The 24,454-nt window shown below is 43.4% G+C and overlaps 1 protein-coding gene across 2 annotated transcripts in view; it reads right to left on the bottom strand.

Annotated features, from left to right (window-relative positions):
• The window catches only part of SMTNL1 (smoothelin like 1), a 177,800-nt gene that overhangs the window by 113,167 nt on the left and 40,179 nt on the right, over positions 1 to 24,454 (bottom strand). For both annotated transcript variants that reach the window (XM_082269150.1, XM_082269151.1), the window contains exons 2-3: positions 22,229 to 22,381; positions 19,231 to 19,336 (exon numbers count right to left, since the gene is read on the bottom strand). In XM_082269150.1, coding sequence (XP_082125276.1) covers positions 19,231 to 19,336; positions 22,229 to 22,381 — 259 coding nt within the window. The remainder of the gene's footprint in view (positions 1 to 19,230; positions 19,337 to 22,228; positions 22,382 to 24,454) is intronic.

Genomic DNA, 24,454 nt, shown 5'->3' with positions numbered 1-24,454 from the left:
TGGGGTTAAGGTGGGGAGGCTATGCTAAACAAAAACTACCATGTTTGCGAACCTGTTCCACAGGTGCACACCTTTACAATTTTTGGGCCTCCTTCAACACCAGCTCTTTGGGGTTAAGGTGGGGAGGCTATGCTAAACAAAAACTACCATGTTTGCGAACCTGTTCCACAGGTGCACACCTTTACAATTTTTGGGCCTCCTTCAACACCAGCTCTTTGGGGTTAAGGTGGGGAGGCTATGCTAACACAAAAACGACAATGTTTGCGCACCTGTTCCACAGGTGCACACCTTTACAATTTTTGGGCCTCCTTCAACACCAGCTCTTTGGGGTTAAGGTGGGGAGGCTATGCTAAACAAAAACTACCATGTTTGCGAACCTGTTCCACAGGTGCACACCTTTACAATTTTTGGGCCTCCTTCAACACCAGCTCTTTGGGGTTAAGGTGGGGAGGCTATGCTAAAACAAAAACGACAATGTTTGCGCACCTGTTCCACAGGTGCACACCTTTACAATTTTTGGGCCTCCTTCAACACCAGCTCTTTGGGGTTAAGGTGGGGAGGCTATGCTAAACAAAAACTACCATGTTTGCGAACCTGTTCCACAGGTGCACACCTTTACAATTTTTGGGCCTCCTTCAACACCAGCTCTTTGGGGTTAAGGTGGGGAGGCTATGCTAAACAAAAACTACCATGTTTGCGAACCTGTTCCACAGGTGCACACCTTTACAATTTTTGGGCCTCCTTCAAAGCCAGCTCTTTGGGGTTATGGTGGGGAGGCTCCGCCAACACCAAAACTACCATGTTTGCGCACCTGTTCCACAGGTGCACACCTTCATAATTTTTACGCCTTCTTCAACACCAGCTCTTTGGGCTTACAGTGGTATGGCTCCGCCAACACCCAAACAACAATTTTTGCGCACCTGTCACACAGATGCATATCATTGTAATTTTTTTCCTTACAAAGGCAATTATTGCTTTCATTACCAGCACTTTCATAGGGATATGGTGTCAAGGCATCGTCCGCACCACCAAATGCCCAATTTTTAAGCATCCTTTACTTCTATTCAAAGTCAAGAGACAACACTATTCATCCAAAACATCTCTAATCTTGTTCACTCTGCACTACATTGTGGCCCCTACCCCTAACCCTCAATGTATCCGTGCATATATGTCTGTTTCTTGTGAGATTTCAAGTTAAAGTGCACCAAACACCATTTTACATGAAATAAAGTGCAATTACATACATCTTTGGACTTCTTGAAACATTTGGTAATAAAAGCCCCATTGTGGAAATACACCCGTTAATTATATGCACATTTAAAGAGACAGCACCTTTTTCCAAAAAAACCTCTAATCTTGTTCCCAGTGCACTGCATTATGTCCCCATCATACACATTGGCTGAGCCGTTGATTAGGAGCAAAAGAAAGGTGCGGTTAAGCAAAAAAGTCATTTTTGAAGGTTTGGTATGCTGTAATTCTGGTTCTGGACATGCTACAGAGCTGAAACTTCACAGGTACAACTTTTAGACCCCCCAGACACTAAATCCAAAGAAATCTCTTTTTTTTTTTTTTTTTTTTAATTTTTTCAATAATTGGCTATCTATCAAAAACGACAATTTTTAAGAACTTTTTTTTGTGTGATTAATAGTCCCTGGGGCATGACCCAGAACCCTAGGCACTTTTTAGGGGCATTTATTGGGTTTTAGGGCTTAAAAATGGTGTTTTTTGATTACAGAAGTTCGGGTCCCATTGATTTCAATGGGGTTCTGAAATCCGAACCGAACTTTCGTGAAGTTCGGGTGTTCTGGTCGAACCGAACTTTTCAAAAGTTCGATCATCCCTAATAATCATTTCACATACTCCTGAATGTTTTGATCCTTGAGATGTACGTCCAAGAGTCTTTTAAAAGTAGCCATACTCCCCGCAGTTACTACCACTTGTGGTAGAGAATTCCACAATCTTGTAGCACTTACTGTAAAAAAAAAACCTGCGTAGCCTAAGGTTAAATCTCTTCTCCTCTAATAGCATTGTATGGCCTCGTGTCCTCATGCATTCATTGCGACTGAACAGGTTTTTTTTTCTATGCTGAGATCACCATTGATGTATTTGTAAATTGCTATCATGTCCCCTCTCATGCGTCTCCTTTCCAGGGAGAATAGATCAAGCGCTTGTAAGCGCTCTTCATAATTAAGGTCCTCCAATCCCCTAATCAGTTTAGTTGCTCTTCTCTGGACTCAAGCTCCTTCACATCCCTTCTGAGGATTGGCGACCAGAACTGGACAGAATACTCCAGATGTGGTCAGACCAGAGTGGTAGGATTATAGTTTTATCTCTGGAATACATCCCCTTCCTTATGCATGCTAATATTCTACTGGCTTTGGCAGCTGCATTTGGACATTGCATGCTATTTCCAAGTCAATCTTCCACTAAGACTCCCAGATCTTTCTCCATTTTTGATTCCCCCAGGGGTTCTCCCCCCAAAGTGTATTGAGCATTTATGTTTTTATAGTCCCCAAGTGCAATACCTTACACTTCTCCACATTAAACCTCATTTGCCATGTAGTTGCCCACTCTGTTATTTTGTTCAGGTCATTCTGTAAGATTTCTGCCTCACAAAGTTATTGCCCTACTTAATTTTGTGTCATCTGCAAAAACTGAGATTAAGCTAATGATCCCGTCCTCAATGCTATTTATGAATAAATCAAACAAAATTGGTCCCAGGACTGAGCCTTGGGGGACCCCATTTACCACCCCAGACCAGTCTGAGTACGCGTTATTTATTACAACCCTTTGGACACGCCCCTTTAACCAGTTTTGTATCCAAGAGCAAACCTTGTGGTTGATGCCTGCAGACCTTATTTTATAAATCAAGCATTTGTGGGGAACTGTATCAAACGCCTTAGCAAAATCCAGGTACACCACATCCACTGGTCTCCCCCTATCTAGCTTACAGCTCACCTCCTCGTAGAATGTTAACAGATTGGTTTGACAAGAAGGCCTTTTTGTAAACCCGTGCTGATTACTACTGATGATGTTGTAGGATTCAACAGTAATTTCATATAGGTACATGAGTCAGATCACTGTTTCCTTATTTCATTATTATAAGCATTCATAGATTGTATTACTATTGATCCTCCCTTATCCGCTGATCTGATGACCAGGTTCTTTCTCTATTCTAGCTGTTTAATTCCTTCCCTGATTTCTTTTGGATCCCTTACTTTCTTTAATTTAGGCTTCTGTAGATCTTGTGTCACCAGTTTTTTAAACACTTCACTATGGGTTTCATTAACCGCTGGTGGGTTAAATAATGACTTATTTTTCAAGGTAGTGTGCATAATAGTATCCACTGTTCGTCTACATACTGGGGGTTCACCTGGTTTTGACAACATATATTTCTTTATGTTTTCTTGTAAATTTTAAAATATCCACATACTGTATGTATTACATTTATTAAGATTATTTTATGGGGCAAATTTCAAACCTTTATCTAAGACACTCAATTCTTGATTCGTAAGGTCCACACCATTTAAATTGAAGCTGCCCTCTCCTAATATTCTCTTTTTATTTTGTTTTTTACACCCTGCTCGATATCCTCTCTTCTTTCAGGACTTATTCTTGGTATCTTCTCTAGTGGTGGTGATCTCCTGCCTTCTTTTTCTCCATCTGATCTTCTTGGGTCTCTTGGTTGGCGATCCCCTAAAAAACGATGATCCCTGTTGTAGTCATCCCTATGTCTATCTTCTTTGTAATGATGACAAAGCCGGGTGACGTCACTTCCGATCTACGGCTGTGACCGGAAGTATCAGATTTACTACACTGCTATTGCCACAACTCGCTTATGCTTACCAGATTGTAAGTTTTATTATTTATTTTAATAAAAGTTGTTGAGGGGGAGATATAAGAAGACTACCCAATTTCATCTATGGGATAGCAATATATTATATCCCACCAGCCGTTTTATCATTACCATTGGAGATATTGATTGAAGTTTACTAAGAACAACTCAGATTAATAATTTTGTGGAGAGAGAACCAGAGACAAGTCCTTTTGAATAACGCCTGTTTGAGTCAGTCTGGAGGTGAGCAAAAGTGATGGACGAACATCGGTCGGGGCTGTTCGCGAACGCCAGCCGCAAATTTTCTCAAAAGTCTGCGAACCGCGAGCTCACGGCGGGCCCCATTGACTTTAATGGGAGGCAAACTTTAAAAACCTTTAGGTCATATTTGCAGCCACAAAAGACGTACTAGCTGTGCACAAATAGTCCCAACACATGGACAATTTCATAACAGAAGTATTGCAATTGAAAAAATTGCCCTAATTATTTTTTTTTTTTACAGCAAAAAATATATATATTTTTCATAAATCAGCCAGAACTGACAGCAGCCGGTAAATACATTGTCTAATACATATAGGGTCCATTCACACATCTGTAAAATGGGTCCGCATCCATTCCACAATTTGGCGGAACCTTTCAAACCCATTGTTTTTCATTTCCAGTCTGAAAAATTAGGCATTCACAGGATAAAGAAGTAAGTGTCGGCCATTCCAGGCCCCAAAAATTAGCCCACGTGCGTTTACCTGACAGCTAAGAATGTAGTTTTCTGTGGCTGAAGGTACATTAGGCATTCACATGATAGAGAAGTAAGTGTCGGCCATAAAAGGCCCCAAAAATTAGCCCACATGGGTTGAACTGACAGCAATGAACTTCATTTTTGATGGCTAAAGGTACTTTAGGGTTTCACAGGATACAGAAGTAAGTGTCGGCCTGTATAGGCTCCAAAAATTATCTCACATGGTTTGAACTGACAGCAAAGAACTTTGTTTTTGATGGCTGGGGGTACGGTAGGCGTTCACAGTAAAAACAACGGTAAGTGTCTGCCTGTATAGGCTCCAAAAATTAGCTCACATGGGTTGAACTGACAGCAAATAACTTCGTTTTTGATGGCTAGAGGTACGGTAGGCGTTCACAGGATACAGAAGTAAGTGTCGGCGTGTATAGGCTGCAAAAATTAGCTCACATGGTTTGAACTGACAGCCAAGAACTTCGTTTTTGATGGCTAGAGGTACAGTAGGTGTTCACAGTATACAGAAGTAAGTGGCGGCTTGTAGAGGGCACAAAAATTAGCTCACATAGGTTGAACTGACAGCAAAGAACGTAGTATATGATGGCTAGAGGTACAGTAGGCGTTCACAGTATTAAGAAAGTGGCGGCCTGTATAGGCTCCAAAAATTAGCTCACATTGGTTGAACTGACAGCAAAGAACGTAGTATATGATGGCTAGAGGTACAGTAGGCATTCACAGTACACAGAAGTAAGTGGCGGCCTGTATAGGCGGCAAAAATTAGCTCACATGGGTTGAACTGACAGCAAAGAACTTTGTTTTTGATGGCTAGAGGTACAGTAGGCATTCATAGAATACATAAGTAAGTGTCGGCCTGTATAGGCTCCAAAAGTAGCTCACATGGTTTGAACTGACAGCAAAGAACTTCGTTTTTGATGACTAGAGGTACGGTAGGCGTTCACAGGATACAGAAGTAAGTGTCGGCGTGTATAGGCTGCAAAAATTAGCTCACATGGTTTGAACTGACAGCCAAGAACTTCGTTTTTGATGGCTAGAGGTACAGTAGGTGTTCACAGTATACAGAAGTAAGTGGCGGCTTGTAGAGGGCACAAAAATTAGCTCACATGGGTTGAACTGACAGCAAAGAACGTAGTATATGATGGCTAGAGGTACAGTAGGCATTCACAGTATTAAGAAAGTGGCGGCCTGTATAGGCTCCAAAAATTAGCTCACATTGGTTGAACTGACAGCAAAGAACGTAGTATATGATGGCTAGAGGTACAGTAGGCATTCACAGTACACAGAAGTAAGTGGCGGCCTGTATAGGCGGCAAAAATTAGCTCACATGGGTTGAACTGACAGCAAAGAACTTTGTTTTTGATGGGTAGAGGTACAGTAGGCATTCATAGAATACATAAGTAAGTGTCGGCCTGTATAGGCTCCAAAAGTAGCTCACATGGTTTGAACTGACAGCAAAGAACTTTGTTTTTGATGGCTAGAGGTACAGTAGGCATTCACAGGATACAGAAGTAAGTGTCGGCCTGTATAGGCTCCAAAAATTTGCTCACATGGGTTAAACTGACAGCAAAGAACTTTGTTTTTGATGGCTAGAGGTACAGTAGGCATTCACAGGATACAGAAGTAAGTGTCGGCCTGTATAGGCTCCAAAAATTTGCTCACATGGGTTAAACTGACAGCAAAGAATGTAGTATATGATGGCTAGAGGTAGAGTATTCATTCACAGTATACAGAAGTAAGTGGCGGCCTTTATAGGCGGCAAAAATTAGCTCAAATGGGTTGAACTGACAGGAAAGAACTTTGTTTCTGATGGCTAGAGGTACAGTAGGCATTCACAGTATACAGAAGTGGCGGCCTGTATAGGCTCCAAAAATTAGCTCACATGGGTTGAACTGACAGCATAGAACGCAGTATATGATGGCTAGAGGTACAGTAGGCGATCACAGTATACAGAAGTGGCGGCCTGTATAGGCTCCAAATATTAGCTCACATGGGTTCAACTGACAGCAAAGAAGGTAGTATATGATGGCTAGAAGTACAGTAGGCTTTCACAGTATACAAAAGTAAGTGGTGGCCTGTATAGGCGGCAAAAATTAGCTCACATGGTTTGAACTGACAGCAAAGAACTTCGTTTTTGATGGCTAGAGGTACAGTAGGCATTCACAGTATACAGAAGTAAGTGGCGGCCTGTATAGGCTGCAAAAATTAGCTCACATGGGTTGAACTGACAGCAAAGAACGTAGTATATGATGGCTAGAGGTACAGTAGGCATTCACAGTACACAGAACGGTAAGTGTCGGCCTATATAGGCTGCAAAAATGAGCTCAAATGGGTTAAACTGACAGCAAAGAACTTCGTTTTTGATGGCTAGAGGTACAGTAGGCATTCACAGTACACAGAACGGTAAGTGTCGGCCTTTATAGGCTTCAAAAATTAGCTCACATGGGTTGAACTGACAGCAAAGAACGTAGTATATGATGGCTAGAGGTACAGTAGGCATTCACAGTACACAGAACGGTAAGTGTCGGCCTGTATAGGCTGCAAAAATTAGCTCACATGGGTTGAACTGACAGCAAAGAACGTAGTATATGATGGCTAGAGGTACAGTAGGCGTTCACAGTATACAGAAGTGGCGACCTGTATAAGCTCCAAAAATTAGCTCACATGGGTTGAACTGAGAGCAAAGAACTTCATTTTTGATGGCTAGAGGTACGGTAGGCGTTCACAGGATACAGAAGTAAGTGTCGGCCTGTATAGGCTGCAAAAATTAGCTCACATGGGTTGAACTGACAGCAAAGAACGTAGTATATGATGGCTAGAGGTACAGTAGGCATTCACAGTACACAGAACGGTAAGTGTCGGCCTGTATAGGCTGCAAAAATTATCTCACATGGGTTGAACTGACAGCAAAGAACGTCATTTTTGATGGCTAGAGGTACAGTAGGTGTTCACAGGATACATAAATAAGTGTCGGCCTGTATAGGCTCCAAAAATTAGCTCACATGGTTTGAACTGACAGCAAAGAACTTCGTTTTTGATGGCTAGAGGTACGGTAGACGTTCACAGGATACAGAAGTAAGTGTTGACCTGCATAGGCTGCAAAAATTAGCTCACTGATAGCAAGGAACTTAGTTTTTGATGGCTAGAGGTACAGTAGGCGTTCACAGTATACAGAAGTGGTGACCTGTATAGGCTCCAAAAATTAGCTCACTGATAGCAAGGAACTTCGTTTTTGATGGCTAAAGGTACAGTAGGCATTCACAGTACACAGAACGGTAAGTGTCGGCCTGTATAGGCTGCAAAAATTAGCTCACATGGGTTGAACTGACAGCAAAGAACTTCATTTTTGATGGCTAGAGGTACGGTAGGCGTTCACAGGATACAGAAGTAAGTGTCGGCCTGTATAGGCTGCAAAAATTAGCTCACATGGGTTGAACTGACAGCAAAGAACGTAGTATATGATGGCTAGAGGTACAGTAGGCATTCAAAGTACACAGAACGGTAAGTGTTGGCCTGTATAGGCTGAAAAAATTAGCTCACATGGGTTGAAGTGACTGCAAAGTACTTAGTTTGTGATGGCTAGAGGTACAGTAAGCATTCACAGTACACAGAACGGTAAGTGTCGGCCTGTATAGGATGAAAAAATTAGCTCACATGGGTTGAACTGACAGCAAAGAACGTAGTATATGATGGCTAGAGGTACAGTAGGCGTTCACAGTATACAGAAGTGGCGGCCTGTATAGGCTCCAAAAATTAGCTCACATGGGTTTAACTGACAGCAAAGAACTTCATTTTTGAAGGCTAGAGGTACGGTAGGCGTTCACAGGATACAGAAGTAAGTGTCGGCCTGTATAGGCTGCAAAAATGAGCTCACATGGGTTGAACTGACAGCAAAGAACATAGTATATGATGGCTAGAGGTACAGTAGGCATTCATAGTACACAGAACAGTAAGTGTCGGCCTGTATAGGCTGAAAAAATTAACTCACATGGGTTGAACTGACAGCAAAGAACTTTGTTTTTGATGGCTAGAGGTACAGTAGGCGTTCACAGTATACAGAAGTGGCGGCCTGTATAGGCTGCAAAAATTAGCTCACATGGGATGAACTGACAGCAAAGAACTTTGTTTTTGATGGCTAGAGGTAAAGTAGGCATTCACAGTACACAGAACAGTAAGTGTCGGCCTGTATAGGCTGCAAAAATTAGCTCACATGGGTTGAACTGACAGCAAAGAATGTAGTATATGATGGCTGGAGGTACAGTAGGCATTCACAGTACACAGAACGGTAAGTGTCGGCCTGTATAGGCTGCAAAAATTAGCTCACATGGGTTGAACTAACAGCAAAGAATGTGGTATATGATGGCTAGAGGTACAGTAGCAGTTCACAGTATACAGAAGTGGCGGCCTGTATAGGCTGCAAAAATTAGCTCACATGGGATGAACTGACAGCAAAGAACTTTGTTTTTGATGGCTAGAGGTAAAGTAGGCATTCACAGTACACAGAACAGTAAGTGTCGGCCTGTATAGGCTGCAAAAATTAGCCATTTAAATTACATGAAATGCCTTTTATGCCGCTGTATTTAGCGAAGCCAAGGACCAGAAATTGTTGTGGGTGGATGGCGGTCTTTCGGATATTTGTGGCCTGGCATGAGGAATTTCGATGAAACTAGGTCTACTGGTCACATGAGTTGAATTCCTCAGAGATCCATGCCTCATTCATTTTATAAATGTGAGGTAGTCTACACTGTCATGAGCTAGGCGAGTGCGCTTATCGGTCACGATCCCCCCTGCAATGCTGAACATCCTTTCGGACAGGACACTGGACTGGGGGCAAGCCACCAGTTCCATTGCAAATTGTGCAAGCTCTGGCCAGAGGTCAAGCCTGCCCACTCAGTAGTCCAGGGGTTCATCACTCCTCAGAGCGTCCACATCAGCCGTTAACCCGATGTAGTCGGACACCTGTCGGACACCTTTTTTTACGCTCCAACATTTGAGCCACAGAAGCCTGCCTTTTTCCAGAACAACATGACGACGGCACCATGGAAGGTGGAGTGTTGGACAACTGTGAGGAGACAGGAGAAGAGGCTGGACGGTGAGAGCATGGTGTGTGGCTTTGTGGGTTCCGACGGTGTTGCTCCCACTGGGCTTGGTGATGAGATTTCAGGTGCCTTCTTAAGGCGGTTGTCCCTAGGTGAGTGTTGGGCTTACTGTGACTTATGCGTTGACTGCAAAGGCTGCAGATGGCAACACTGGTGTCAGCAACAGACACATTAAAAAAAGCCCACACTGCGGAGCCATGTGCCGGCGTCCTGGGGGCGCCAGATGTGACTGTACATGGTTGATGGCTCGCTCCTGATACATTTGCAGTCTGCTTTGTACCTCTTGTGCAATGCAAGTTCTGCCTGCCTCTCCTCCCTATCTGCCGGTCCGTCAGTTCACCAGTTCTACAAATAATTGGCCAGTAACTGTTGTCACTGTGTGTAGCACAGTTAACACAGCAAAAGAGGCCAAATTTTTGCAGGACTAAAATACAATGTTAGAAAATTATACTGTTGAATAACACCCCACTTCAATATGTGGCATTGGGGGGGGGGGGGGGCACAGGTTTATTACACCAGTTCTACAAATAATTGGCCAGTAACTGTTGTCAATGTGTGTGGCACTGTTTACACAGTGAGAGGCCAGATTTTTGCAGGACTAAAATACACTCTTAGAAAATTATACTGTTGAATAACACCCCACTTCAATATGTGGCATGGGGGGGGGGGGCATTGGTGTAGCACATCAGTTAACCACTTGCCGACCGCCGCACGACTATCTACGTCGGCGGTCAGCCCCTCACAGGCAAAGTGACGTAGGGCTACGTCACTAGCTTGTGAGGGTCTAGGGAGCGAGCGCGCGCCCCCGGAGGCGCGCTCCCACTCCCGAGTGGTCACGGACCCCCCCGCGCGTGTGACCGGCGGACCCGATGTCCGCCGGCCACTCTGCGATCGGCGGGGGAGAGGGAGAAAGTCAGGCAGCTTGTGTAAACAAGCTGCCTGTCATTCTCCTCGCTGTATGAGAGCTGATCATCTGGATCTACTATGTAGATCCGTTGATCACTCTGCATACAGCTGAAGCCCCAGCCAATCACAGTTAGAATCACGCCCCTAGGGACACACACAGCCCCTCCCTCTCAAATAAAGTTAACCCCTTCACTACCAGTGTATTTTTACAGTAACAGTGCATATGTATAGCACTGATTACTGTAGAAATGTCACTGGTAACCCCAAAAGTGTCAAAAATGTCAGTCAAGGGTCCAATCTGTCCGCCGCAATGTCGCAGTACCGCAAAAAAAATCGCAGATCGCCGCCATTACGCGTTAAAAAAAAAAACAACAAAAATGACAAAAATCTTTCCCTTAGTTAGTAAACGCAATAACTTTTGCGCAAACCAATCAAAATACGCTTTTTGCGATTTTTTTTACCAAACATAGGTAGCATAAAACAAATTGGCCGAAAATTTAAAAAAATTTTGATTTTTACATTTTTTTTGGGGGGAATTTCATATAAAAAAAAGGGAAAAATATTGCTATTTTTGCAAAATGGACGCTCTTTTTTTGTTTATAGCGCGTGATCAAAAAATCGCACAGGTGATCAAATACCGCCAAAAGAAAGCTCTGTTTGTGGGAAAAAAAGGACGCCAAATTCGTTTAGGTACAGCGTCGCACGACCGCGCAATTCTCCGTTAAAGTCACGCAGTGCCGAATCGCAAAATACCCCCTGGTCGGAATGGGGGTAAAATCTTCCGGGGCTTAAGTGGTTAAAAAAAATGGCCAGTGAGTTTGGCTCTGTGTGTACCAGACTTCACTCAGCAAACGAGGCAATAGTGTTGCATGACACAAATACACTTGAAAAAGTTTACTCAGATAACACCCCACTTCAATATGTGGCATTGGGGGGGCATTGTGTAGCACACCAGTTCAAAAAATTGGCCAGTGAGTTTGGCGCTGTGTGTACCAGACTTCACTCAGCAAATGAGGCAATATTGTTTCATGACACAAATACACTTGAAAAAGTTTACTCAGATAACACCCCACTTCAATATGTGGCATTGGGGGGAGGGGGGGGCATTGGTGTAGCACACCAGTTAAAAAAATTGGCCAGTGACTGTTGTCACTGTGTGTAGCACTGTTTACACAGCGAGAGGCCACATTTTTGCAGGACTAAAATACACTCCTAGAAAATTATACTGTTAAATAACACCCAACTTCAATATGTGGCATGGGGGGGGGGCATTGGTGTAGCACACCAGTTCAAAAAATTGGCCCGTGAGTTTGGCGCTGTGTGTACCAGAGTTCACTCAGCAAACGAGGCAATATTGTTGCATGACACAAATACACTTGAAAAAGTTTACTCAGATAACACCCCACTTCAATATGTGGCATTGGGGGGGCACAGGTTTATTCTACCAGTTCTGTTAAATAACACCCCACTTCAATATGTGGCATCGGGGGGGGGGGGGGCATTGGTGTAGCATACCAGTTCAAAAAATTGGCCAGTGAGTTTGGCGCTGTGTGTACCAGAGTTCCCTCAGCAAATGAGGCAATATTGTTGCATGACACAAATACACTTGAAAAAGTTTACTTAGATAACACCCCACTTCAATATGTGGCATTAGGGGGGGGGGGGCACAGGTTTATTACACCAGTTCTACAAATAATTGGCCAGTAACTGTTTTCATTGTGTGTAGCACTGTTTACACAGCGAGAGGCCACATTTTTGCAGGACTAAAATACACTCTCAGAAAATTATACTGTTAAATAATACCCCACTTCAATATGTGGCATTGGGGGGGGGGGCATTGGTGTAGCACACCAGTTAAAAAAATTGGCCAGTGAGTTTGGCGCTGTGTGTACCAGACTCCACTCAGCAAACGAGGCAATATTGTTGCATGACACAATTAAAACATGTAAAGGTATACTCAGATAACACCCCACTTCAATATGTGATATTGGGGGGGCAATTGGTCTATCACACCAGTTATAATACATTATAAGTGCTTTTGTCACTGTGTGTAGTGTTGCTGCAGAAACGCTCAGTCTCACCACCACACCTGTCACAATGCTGCACAGTGCACAATAATAGTACTAATCCACTATAATATGCTTTCTACAAAGTATATTATACTGAGACTCACACTTCGGAGGTGAAATGTACCCAGCTGATACAGGCCGAGTCGCAGCCTGGAAAAGGGCCAGCTATACCTGCACAGGCAGAATCCACTGCTTCAATCAAGGCAGAGGGGAATCAATGGGCTCCCAGGAGAGAAGCCTCCAGTGTGTCCAGTGGAGAGGAGGTCAGAGCCATTGACGTAGGGTCACCCAGCTTCCAGCATCAGTTCGGGTCCTTGGAAGAAGGAATAGATGTTTGGAAGTCAGAGGAAGAGACAGAGTGGGACTGGGGAGCGGATGAAAGGAGCAGCTCTGCAAGTCCCAGTTTACCTGATAAGGAGACAAGGGATTCTGTGGTACGCATGCAGTGTGCCAGGAATCTGGGATTCTGTGAGACCTATGCTACAAGGGTCCCAGATTTGTCCCCACCTCATACCTACACCTGGGCTCGGGATCAGAACGAGGTCTACTCTAAGCTCATCAGGAGAACAGAGACCCTATATTCCCCGCCTGGAAGAGGAAATCGACAGACCCTTCCCTGGTTCTCAAGATGTCAATGTTCAAGTTGTTGTTGCTAGGGCCAAAGCCCTATTCCCATATTCCCCTTTCCCTTCTATCTTTGCAAAAGGGAACGGGAAATCAGCCAAACTGCTACCACTGTGTAGTACCATCAAAAGAGGGCCGACCCTCTAACACACAACAGACTTTCTGTTCAGAGGACTTCAGTAGACTTGGTGTCATGTTTCAGTTGCTATCGGAAGTCTTCCTTACCAAGATCCTTTGGGCCAATGGGCCAGGAGAGAGAGTACAGAAGAGCAGGATTCCTTTACAAAGATACTTTGCTCAAAGGACACTTTGTGAAGATCATGTTAGGCCAGTGGGCCAGTTGAGAGAACTCTGTGTGAATTGCTACCTCGGACAAGGAGGTAGAAGCTCATTGTCTCCTCAGAGGAGGTGATGTCAGAACGAGAGGCCCCTTGAAGAGATGTTTAAAACTCACAAGTTGGACAAGCTCCAGCAATATAGCTTGTCACAGAAGAAGATGTGTTGCCTCTGTGTTAAGGCCCATACACACGTAGCGATTGTCGGCCGTAAATATTCGGCCAACGTCCGATCGGCCGATTGTCGGCTTGTTAGTATGATGCTTCCGACAACCGACTGCGACTTTTCGGCCGAACAGAATCTGGTGTGCAGGCTTTAAAATTTTTGTTGGCCAACACCAGAACGGCCGATTGTTCCTCAGTCAGTACAGAATTCGGCCGACAAACAGCAGATGAGCAAGACTGGGCATGCTCAGAGAAGAAAAAACACATGGAAAGTTAACCATCACATGACATCACTTCTGCAGTCGGCTGTTGTTGGCCGACAAAATTCGTGTGCAGTCTTTAGCACTTTTCAACCGACAGGACAGCACTGGAAAAAAGACGGCCGATCGTTCGGCCGACAATCGCTACGTGTGTACGGGGCTTTACAGAAGGAAAGGACACTGTGAACAGAAGTCAGGTTTTTAAATAGCCTTGTAAGATTTGAAAACACATTTTTTTTCTGTGTATGTGTGCGCGATTACCGTATTTATCGGCGTATAACACGCGCCGGCGTATAACACGCACCCCAATATTTGGAGAGAAATTTCAGGAAAAAAGCTTAAATTTAAAATAAACAGCTTTGAACTCAGAACATTTTTTTTTTTTTAATCAAATGATATCTCACCAGTGCCCATGAATGCAGCCTCATCAGCAGTGTCCAACAATGCATCCTCATCAGCAGTGTCCATAAATGCAGCCCACCAGCAGTGTCCATAAATGCAGCCCACCAGCAGTGTCCATAAATGCAGCCCACCAGCAGTATCCATAAATGCAGCCCACCGGCAGTGTCTGTAAATGCAGCCCACCAGCAGTGTCCATATATGCAGCTCACCAGCAGTGTCCATAAATGCAGCCCACCAGCAGTGTCCATATATGCAGCCCACCAGCAGTGTCCGTAAATGCAGCCCACCAGCAGTGTCCATGTATGCAGCCCACCAGCAGTGTCCCTGTATGCAGCCCACCAGCAGTGTCCATAAATGCAGCCTCACCAGCAGTGTCCATATATGCAGCCCACCGGCAGTGTCCATAAATGCAGCCCACCAGCAGTGTCCATAAATGCAGCCCACCGGCAGTGTCCATAAATGCAGCCCACCAGCAGTGTCCATATATGCAGCCCACCAGCAGTGTCCATAAATGCAGCCCACCAGCAGTGTCCATATATGCAGCCCACCAGCAGTGTCCATGTATGCAGCCCACCAGCAGTGTCCATAAATGCAGCCCACCAGCAGTGTCCATATATGCAGCCTCGCAAGCGCAATGTCCAAATATGTAGCCTCGCAAGCGCAATTGGAACTGACCAAATTTGTTTTAAAAAAAGGGCAGGAAGCAGCGCCAAGAGCAGAAGGGGCGGGCCGGGCCGAGGAGAAGGAAGGACTAGCTGTCATAAGAGCAGAAGGGGGCGGGCTGGGCCGAGGAGAAGGAAGAACTAGCGAGCGCAGTCATCGGAAGTCCCGCCTCCTGTGCCGAGACGTGTGACGTCTGTCATAGGCGGGACTTCCGATGACTGCGCTCGCTCGCTCGTTCTTCCTTCTCCTCGGCCCAGCCCATCCCTTCTGCTCTCGGCAATGCTTCCTGGCCGTTTTTTTAATATCGGCGTATAACACGCACTGCTGCTTTTTCCTCCATTTTTAGGAGGAAAAAGTGTGTGTTATACGCCTATAAATACGGTATATTGTTCAATTTGTATATTGGTCTTTTAGCAGCACCAACCTGAGAATTGTGCGTTTTAGGGTGTGCCCCCCAATATCTTTTTTGTTTCATATATAGTCCTGAGCAGACTTATGGGAGGAGCACCCCACTCTCCCACACCAAAACCTCATTAGCATGGTGCACCTTTGAGTAGTTCCAGGAGGTGTCCCTTCATTGCATTTTCAGCCTGCAAACTTTTCCCATGACAGGAGTGAGTATTGCCCTATGGTTTTGAGAAGTGGGATTATCTTCTCTATGAATAGTGTAGGGCCCACTGAAAATGGGGTACTTTGACGTAGTGGTGGGCTTAAGAACAGTATGGCCATATGGTGTAAACAAATCCCCATATTTACTTTATAAGAGCAGGTGTTTTTAAATAGCCTTGCAAGATTTGAAAACAAATTTTTTTCTGTGTATGTGTGCGCTATTATATTGTTCAAGGTGGACTCCACATGTCTTTATTCTGAACTTGTGGGTCTAACTATAATAGGAAGAGAGTCAGTGCCCTAGGGCTGAGAAGGGACTGTGCCTATTATCTAGTCACCAAGGATGGTTCGCAGAGATGAGATAGATAGTTAGCTTGGCAAGGTCTAATTGTTATCTGTTTCTGGAGTAACAATGGAACGTCGAGTCAAGTGTGCCCTGAGGGGGCAGGAATTGAAGAGAATCTCTGCAAAAATGTACAGTTAGAGATGATGTGGTAAGAAGGTTGCCTCTGAGGAGAGGGCAGTCTCACTGGTGTAAGTAGCATGCATCAATTTATGCTTAATCAAATTTCCTTTGCAGGCTTGCTTGGAATTTCCGGGTCTGGCTAGGCCCTCCATTACTTAATGTAAATTTCTATGCCATGTAGATAATGTATTTAGTAAGTTAGACGGGGTAATGTCTGTCACCTGTCCAAAAAGATCTCTGTTTGGCAGGGGGTGCATTGATTTAAATGCACCTGCCATGTGTATATAACTGTGTGAATATATGTACAGCAGATATATTTATATTTTATACATAGTTTATTATATCTACTGGCCACATATGGGGTATGCCCCATGGCCTTGTACATTTGTTACTTTCCTTTTTCCACTGTTCCAGGTTTGTGGGATACTCCGTATACATTTTTGTAAAATATTTTTGTAGGGGCAGCTGCCCAGAGCCAGTGAGGACATGGCTCGGTTTGGTGGGGGGTGAGTGTAGCACCCTCATAGGTAGGTGCTAGTGAGAGAGTATAGTTTTTGGCTCCACCAAGCGCCACCTGCTGGCCAAACCTTGATACAACTTACTTTATTGTAAATCTATGCATTTTTTTACTTGTCAGACAGGGATTTAACAACATTGCATCCCTGGATGAGGGTTTGCCCTATCTCCGACCTAGGAATCCACCTTTTTTGGGGACTCCAAAATTGAAGTAAGCAACTCTATAATGAATCTCACTTTATCATTATATTGGGAATAATATGACCCCATATACACACCAAACCCATTTTCTTCATATAGGGTTACCGGCTAACACCATCGGGACCATTGGAGGATCATAAGTGTCTGACCTCCCTTCTTTACAAACGTGAGTGTTATCTCACACCAATTGAACCTTCACATAATATCTACCACACTCCCCCTCTCCATGTAAAATTTTGTCCATTCTCCAGGGAAACCGGGTGTTTGTGGCCATACATAGGAGTTCGGTGTTTCTACATATCCCAGGTTCTCATCCATCCCAAAGAGGTGTTACTCACAAACCTGAGGTAATTAGACTTTTTAACTTACCCCCTACAGGGTATCAGGCAATACCTGCCTGCCCTAAACACTCCATTATTTTTCCAGACCCAACAAACCCAGGATCCAGTAACAAGCCTGGGGGGCACTGGACCTGAGAACCCTCCCACCTCTTCATGGGGATAACCATTTCTGGAATCTAGGTACACAACCAGAAAAAACGATGTTACTTTGTTTTTGTTTTTGATATAACCTTGCACGATAAGTCACTAATTTTTGCATTTCTTTACTTTTCACTTTGTAGAGTATGGTGGTGATTTTTCCTTGATAAAGGCTATAAATGCCGAAACGCATCGGAACCCCAGTTCTACAACCGGGAATCACCACTTCAATTCAATAAGTAAAATGGTTCATAGTTGATTGTAAAAACCTGTATATGAATTACCAGTACAATTTATTTTCCCTTTTTTTGGCTTTGCTTTATCTACGTGTAAATCCTTTTAATGAAATTGATATATTTTACTATTGCCTACAAAATCCCACTTCTCTTTCTTTTGGCCTGAGGAACCAAACCCCCCTTTTCCATTTTTCTAGTTTTTGGCTCTGTCTACCTATCAGAGGAGCAGCATGCAAATCTATATTGCTTTCTGCCTACCAGAGAGCAGGATATGTGAGTTAGGTCTGCTCAGTGAGCTCAGTGTGTGATTCATTGGGTCTAGATTCAAACTGGTCCAATAGGAAGGCATGTTGGACAGTGGGAAGAAACCTGACCAATGGGTGCACAGGCTTTAATACAGTCCCGGCAATTGGCAGAGACCGGCAGTCTTGGTGCATTGTAGAATACTGTATAAAAGCCAGGAGCCCATGTGCTGCAGGGTCTTTGGCTGGTGAGCAGAGTCCCGGAGGGAGGGTGGCGGCTGCCTCCTCCTCTGTAGTGGTGGCACGTGGTGGCAGGCGGTCGGCATAGGGATCAAAGGAATGGAACTAAACCCAGAGGTCCAGGAGAACTGACTAGAGGGGGAGAGACACTGGAGACCCTCGGAAAACAGTATCGTGAGTACAGGGGATTGTGTCAAGGGGCCTGACCTGAGGGGGGCCACCCCGGAGTAGGATAGTCCGAGGATGGGTGTCAGTGTGTCAAGTGAAAGGGGATACTAGAAGAGAAGCCTGAAGAGAATTAGTTCATCAAAATTTCTGAATAGAGACTTAAACCGAATTTACCTACTGCCAGGGTGAAATCAGCAGCCTGGCTGCATCATCAGACAAGAGTCCTCATATTTTGTGAATAGTTAATCTGGAGTATCTCACTATTCCCTTCTCCCATCCCTATTTAATATAAAACACCAAAAACAACTACAAATCCCTGGACTGATCATTGACTGAGCCAATAAGTAAAGTGTGTTAAATTGTGAATACCAGAGTTGCTAACTGTAACAAAGGGGGACCCGAAATTGTGTTTATCCAGCAGTCCTCAAGGGGGCAGTGCTATATAGGTGAACTACATCTCTGTTCCTCCTGTTCACCCAAGTAAATACTTCCTTGGCAACACCCATGAACCTACAGATCATGTTTAAGTTCAGGCATACATTGTATTGGGGCACTAAGTATAAAGTGAGACGTCAGGTATTTAAACTAATCTATTTAATCTAAAAATGAAAATAATTGCAGTAGTGACCTTGCTATAAGTCTGGCCCATTTACATTTTATTTATGTGGAAGATATGAAGGATAAACGGTTTGAAGAAAGTATGAGATTATATAAAACTGTATTAATTGTATACATTTATATGCATGAGATTAGTATCCTTTTAAATAGTGACATAAAGCCTTTCTAAAAAAGCTGTAATATCACATTTTACCAGCATGTAGTACTCTGTACTCTGAGAGAAATAGCAGTTGGGCTTATGGCAGTATATAAAGTACTCAAAAAATGTTCAATGCAACTACTTTTATAAAACATTTTATATTTAGGTGGATCGCAATGCTATAAAAATAAAAATATGTTCTCCAATTCAAACCTCGCGACCTCGAGTCTTTGCTCGACACCACTCCAGAAGCATATTTTTAACAGCACTGGCACCACAGCTTGTTGACCTTTTAACTCGAATGCCTGAGGATGCAACCCTGAAAGACAATTTAAATAACACGTTATATTATATTCCCATATAAAAAGTGAGAATCGATAAACATTTCTTCTACTAAAACCAAAAACAAACACTGGTTTTGGCTGCATTCAGGCTCACATAGTTATAGGTTTGTCCTCATATTACACAGGTTTGTAAAATTTAAATGTGATTGTACAGAGATTAGACAATCAGACTGCAGTGTGTAAAGCCACCCTAACACAGTTTTAACAAAATTTGAAAATGATTATGTAAATCAAGTGGTGCACAAGTGATGCAGGCCAAACATGGGTTGAATTCTGAACAAAAATTCTTTAGAAAATCAGAAATTCTATGCGTTCTGTGATCTGATGATGCCACCATTGATTTTGAAATTCAACCAACCGAGCCTTAAATTTCACCTCATGTTGCTACAGAAATTTTTTTTTTGGCCAGGAATCTTCTTATCTTTCCAGAATTTTTTTTTCTTTCCTTGCACTCATGTACATTTCTTTTTCAATTATATTTCTGGCACGATTCTCCCATCATTGATTAGGAAATCATTAGTTTTTCTAAAAAATTCCAACTTGCCTGATCACTCAAATTTGATGACTGCATGAAAATTGGGCATTGTTGCAGCCCACTAAGGCTGCATGTACATGGGACGCTAAAAAAAATGCTAAAATTTTTAGGACGTTTAAAACGTCTGTTGTGTCGCGTTTGCACCCGCGTTTGCACCCGCGTTTAGCGGGCGTTTATCGGGGCGTTTGCGGGCGTTTGCGTTTAAAACCATTCCTAGAGGTCAAAAAAATCATTCCCCTTTAAAATGGAAAAATGCGAGTGCTAGACGCGGGTCATCGCGTTCGGTCGCGTTCGTCGTGTTTTTGCGTTTGAAGCAAGCGCGGGAAACACACGTTCGAACACAAATAATTGCTTTCCAAAAAACGTCCCTGAACTCAACTGCCTGCAAATGACTGTAAACGACCCTGTGTACATGGACAGATAAGATAACATAGAGGTGGGTTCAGGGGCTTCTGAAAAAAACACCCAACAGCTCCTAAACGGCCGTTTATAAGTTGCAGTGTACATGGACCCTGATGGTGCAAAATTCGAACAAAAATTCTTCGATAAGATTTTCAAACGAAAATTCTTTCAACAATCGACCCATGTATGGCCGGCCTAAAACTACTTTAATCCTATGAAAACACCCCTATCACAGTGGTGCACTGTGCATACAGTATGTCTGAACTGTATAGGGGGAGGTCCACCTGTAGTACACGAGTCTCTTTTAGAGGTAAAAATAAAGCAATATTAAACCCAACACCAAAAATATATATATATATGTTGCAGTTTACCATTCATTAGATATGGTGGCTGCATTCATTTTCTTTCTTTAGGCTTTTTTCCCTCACAGCTAATATGGCCTGTATTAAAGTGCCTATACTCTGGATGATGGAACACAGAGACACATTTGTGTCTATGGCAGGGGTTAGTCTATGGCAGGGGTTCTCAGCCAGGGTTCCTCCTGAGGTTGCTAGGGGTTCCTTGAGCAATGGGCAATTTCTGCCTCTCAGATAAGTTTCCAATAAAACCATTGTTCCTTTAAGCTATCTGTAAGGGGGTAATTCTTCCCAATGATGACAAGGGTAAGCAGCATTCTTCCCACTGGCTGTGACATAATGTGTCATAAGTTGTAGATTTTTAATTTTTAGCAGGGGTTCCCTGAGACCAAAAAAATTATTTCAAGGGTTTCTCTGTGTTGAAAAGGCTGAGAAAGGCTGGTCTAGGGGGAGGGTAGTGTTAGTACTAGCGGATTTAAGTACACTAACAAACTGAAGCTGAACTCCTGCTAATACTTTCTAAATGGGTACAACAACAGTTTTTCCCCTTTTGGAATAAAGTTTTTGCAACCAATAAACACATGCTGATCATTGTAAGTGGCCCTGTCAATGTTAAATGGTTTGTTTTAATCAATCCAATCTCCACATCTTCAGGATAGCTGGCTCTGTTGAAAAAACAACAGACTTACTGGAAGGATCACTAGGTGAAATTTAAAGAAGGAAAATCTGCAAAAAGAAAACTAATGCAGCCACTACATCTGAAGTGGTAATATAATAAATGTTTGCTTGGTTTAATATTGCTTGAATTCGTCTTTATGGTCTGCATATAGAATCAAAATTCCCAAAAGACCACAATATTTTCTGAATAGTAAATATTAGGAAGTGTTATTAATTCTTGCACCAATTTAAAGGATATGATAGAGTTCCTTTAAAGCGGAACTCTGGGGTAAATTTAAAAAATACACTTTAAGGGGGGGAGGGGCTCCCTCTAGAATGCAAAGGTTAAATGCTAACTTTATTCAGAGTACCCCTAAAATGCAGTTTTTCTTACTTTATCTTTTGTTACCCAAGCAGCTGGAGCGTTTTTCCTTTAGATGCTCTGGGATGTGGGTAGGCCTTTGGTGTCCTCACTTACAATGCACAATCAGCGGTTGTGCATTGTATGGGATGACATTAGAGTGCAACTGACAGAGTGCCAAAGAGAAGTGACTTCAGAAGACATGTTGCACAAAAAAGAGGAAGCCTGCCGCATTCAAAGATAAGAAAGGTAAAACTGCTTTAAAAATTGTACCCTAGGCAAAAAAAAAATGAACCCTTGCAATACAAAGGTTAACATTTACCTGGAGTTCAGCTTCAAAACTTTGTTGTAGAAACAGAACAGCTCAGCAGGAAAACTGAAAGCGAATCGCTATTAAGGAACTTGTAAAATGGTATTTGTGCATGATCACTTGCAAAACGGCTTATTGCTATCAATACGTGTTTACTCATCTCTTCTCCCTATTTTGAGCAAGACCTGACAAGACCTGCCTTCCAAAGAACATTCCATTTCTTTTACAAATATCTCATGCACTGACCCTCCAAATTTTTCTGCAATGTCTTTTTTTCTAGCTCCTCCATATATTTTTGGCACAGTTGTAGACCGAGACAGATCAGCACTCCTTTTAAGACATTCTTTTCCACGATCACCCTCTTTATCAGAAGCCCTCGTAGTATCAGTTGTTATGGTGCTGATAATAAAAAAAAAAAGAAAGCAATTAACCAAAAAGCTTTTTAACTCAGCAGGTCATACAGCATAACACAAATTGCACTTTCAGTGGAGCTAATTTACTAGAGGACCAGAGATCATTCTCTTAGCAAAACGTTTACAAGGTAAATGTTCACTGAGATCAGTAATAGGGCTACATTATGTTCACTTCATCAGCAAATTATATGCTCCATATTACAGTACATCTTGTCTTTTAGGTGAAAGAAAGATAATATCAAACACTGATACTCTTCTTCTAGGAAATTTAAATAATTAAATAAACTAAACTGCAAACCTGCAAACTGGGTGTTTGGGCATACCAGACAAACACCTAGACATTTACTCTTTTGAACATCACGTACAGTATATTAGGTATTAATGCTGCTTTTTGACAGCTTCCTGCTGACAAAGGTTATTAAAGTGGAGTTCCACCCTCATTTTATACTTACCTCCATCTTCTCGCTCCGGGTCACCTGAAAAACAAATGGCTAATCGCATTTTTTTTTTTTTTTACTTACCTCGTAGCGAAGAAAATATACTTACCTTACTTCCTTCTTCCTCCTTCCTCGGCCGCGGCCCGTCGTCACTTCCTGGCTCTGCAATGATTCCTGGGAGCTGAACGTCATCTCTCCCAGGAATCATTGCGCCTGCACCGGCCCCGACGTCAGTTCCGGGGCGCACGCGTCATCCCCTTCTAAACAGCTTCTGGGCATGCCCAGAAGCTGTGGAGGGATGACGCGCGCGCCCGGAAGTGACGGCGGGGCCGGTGCAGGGCATTGTGGGACCGAAGAAGGCGGAAGAGGACGCAGAAGAGGATCGCGCTGGCTTCAAGCTGCCCACATCTGAGATGGCAGTGCTGGACAAGACTTTTTCAAGGTAAGTATTTGTCCTAACAGGTAAGTGCAACCCGGGACAGATCAGAGGCTAGCCATTGTGGAATGCACTAGCCCTGACTGTCCCGGGGGTAATTAAAAAAAAATAAAAATTCCAGTGTGGAACTCCGCTTTAAGGACATCGGCAGGTGCAGGCACCGCTGAGTACTTAACAGCCAGTGATATCAAAAGCCCCTTTCACTTACATGGTAGAGAATCCCTGGCATGAAAGTAAAGGGGCAGAGTGGTGGTGACATCACTAACCAAATATGGCCATAGGCTATATGACCCAGGTGTGTTCCGTTCATTCTTAAAGGGTTAGTTCACTTTTACCGAAAAGCTGCCTATGCAGATAAAGGGTGTCTGTAGATGAAAACAAACTGTGCCGCTCTGACTAAAGTTGAATAATGCCCTTGCATTTCAGGTGTAGACCATTTACTTACCTCCTGAAGCTTATTGCTAAGTGAGGCCTAATCATTACTGCCCACCTCCACCATGACAGGAGGGAGCTCTCAGAAGCTGAACTCAGAGCTAATGCATCCAGGGAGTCTGAGGGGGTTATATCAGAGAAAAAGCTCACTCCTGTGATAGTGGAAAGGAGCAGTAAAGACTAGGCCTCACTTAGAAACGTCTTGAGGGTATTCCTGTTGTGTTACAATATTTGATTTATTATTATTTCAATGTGTCCATAGCTTGAATTTTCATTGCTCTGTGTCTTTAAGGTGCTTTCTCCTGTCTAAGCTGAGCTCTTTCTCTCACTGTACTTGTGTATATCCCCTCCCCTTCCTTACCTCCGGAATAATTCTCCAGTTTTCTGTCATGGTGCAGACATCTTTCCATGTGGCTTACAACAGTAATGTTTTTTTACCTAAGATTATCCTCCATTAAACGGAACATTCAAAAGGCTTTCCTCGTCTGGCTTCCTCAATATGTAAGATTATTCATCAAGTTAAACTATCTGAATCTATGCAAGGGATAAATAAAACACCAGGTCGTATAAGGCTCCGTTCACATGTTAGCGTATGGATCGCGGGCAGAACCGCCGCGGTTCCGCCCGCGATCCGGAGATTATTGGAAATCGCGGGACGCCTGTGCGTTGCCCGTTGATTTGCAATAGCCCCCCAAACGCTGAGCGATGTTGCCGCGATTTCCGCCTGCCGAATCGCGGTAACATCGCACAAAAA

The sequence above is a fragment of the Pelophylax lessonae genome, assembly GCF_965119305.1.
Source record: "Pelophylax lessonae genome assembly, chromosome: 9".
NCBI classification, from domain to species: Eukaryota; Metazoa; Chordata; class Amphibia; order Anura; family Ranidae; genus Pelophylax; species Pelophylax lessonae.
The sequence above is the reverse complement of the archived record's forward strand: the minus strand, read 5'-3'. Positions and strand labels throughout refer to the sequence as shown.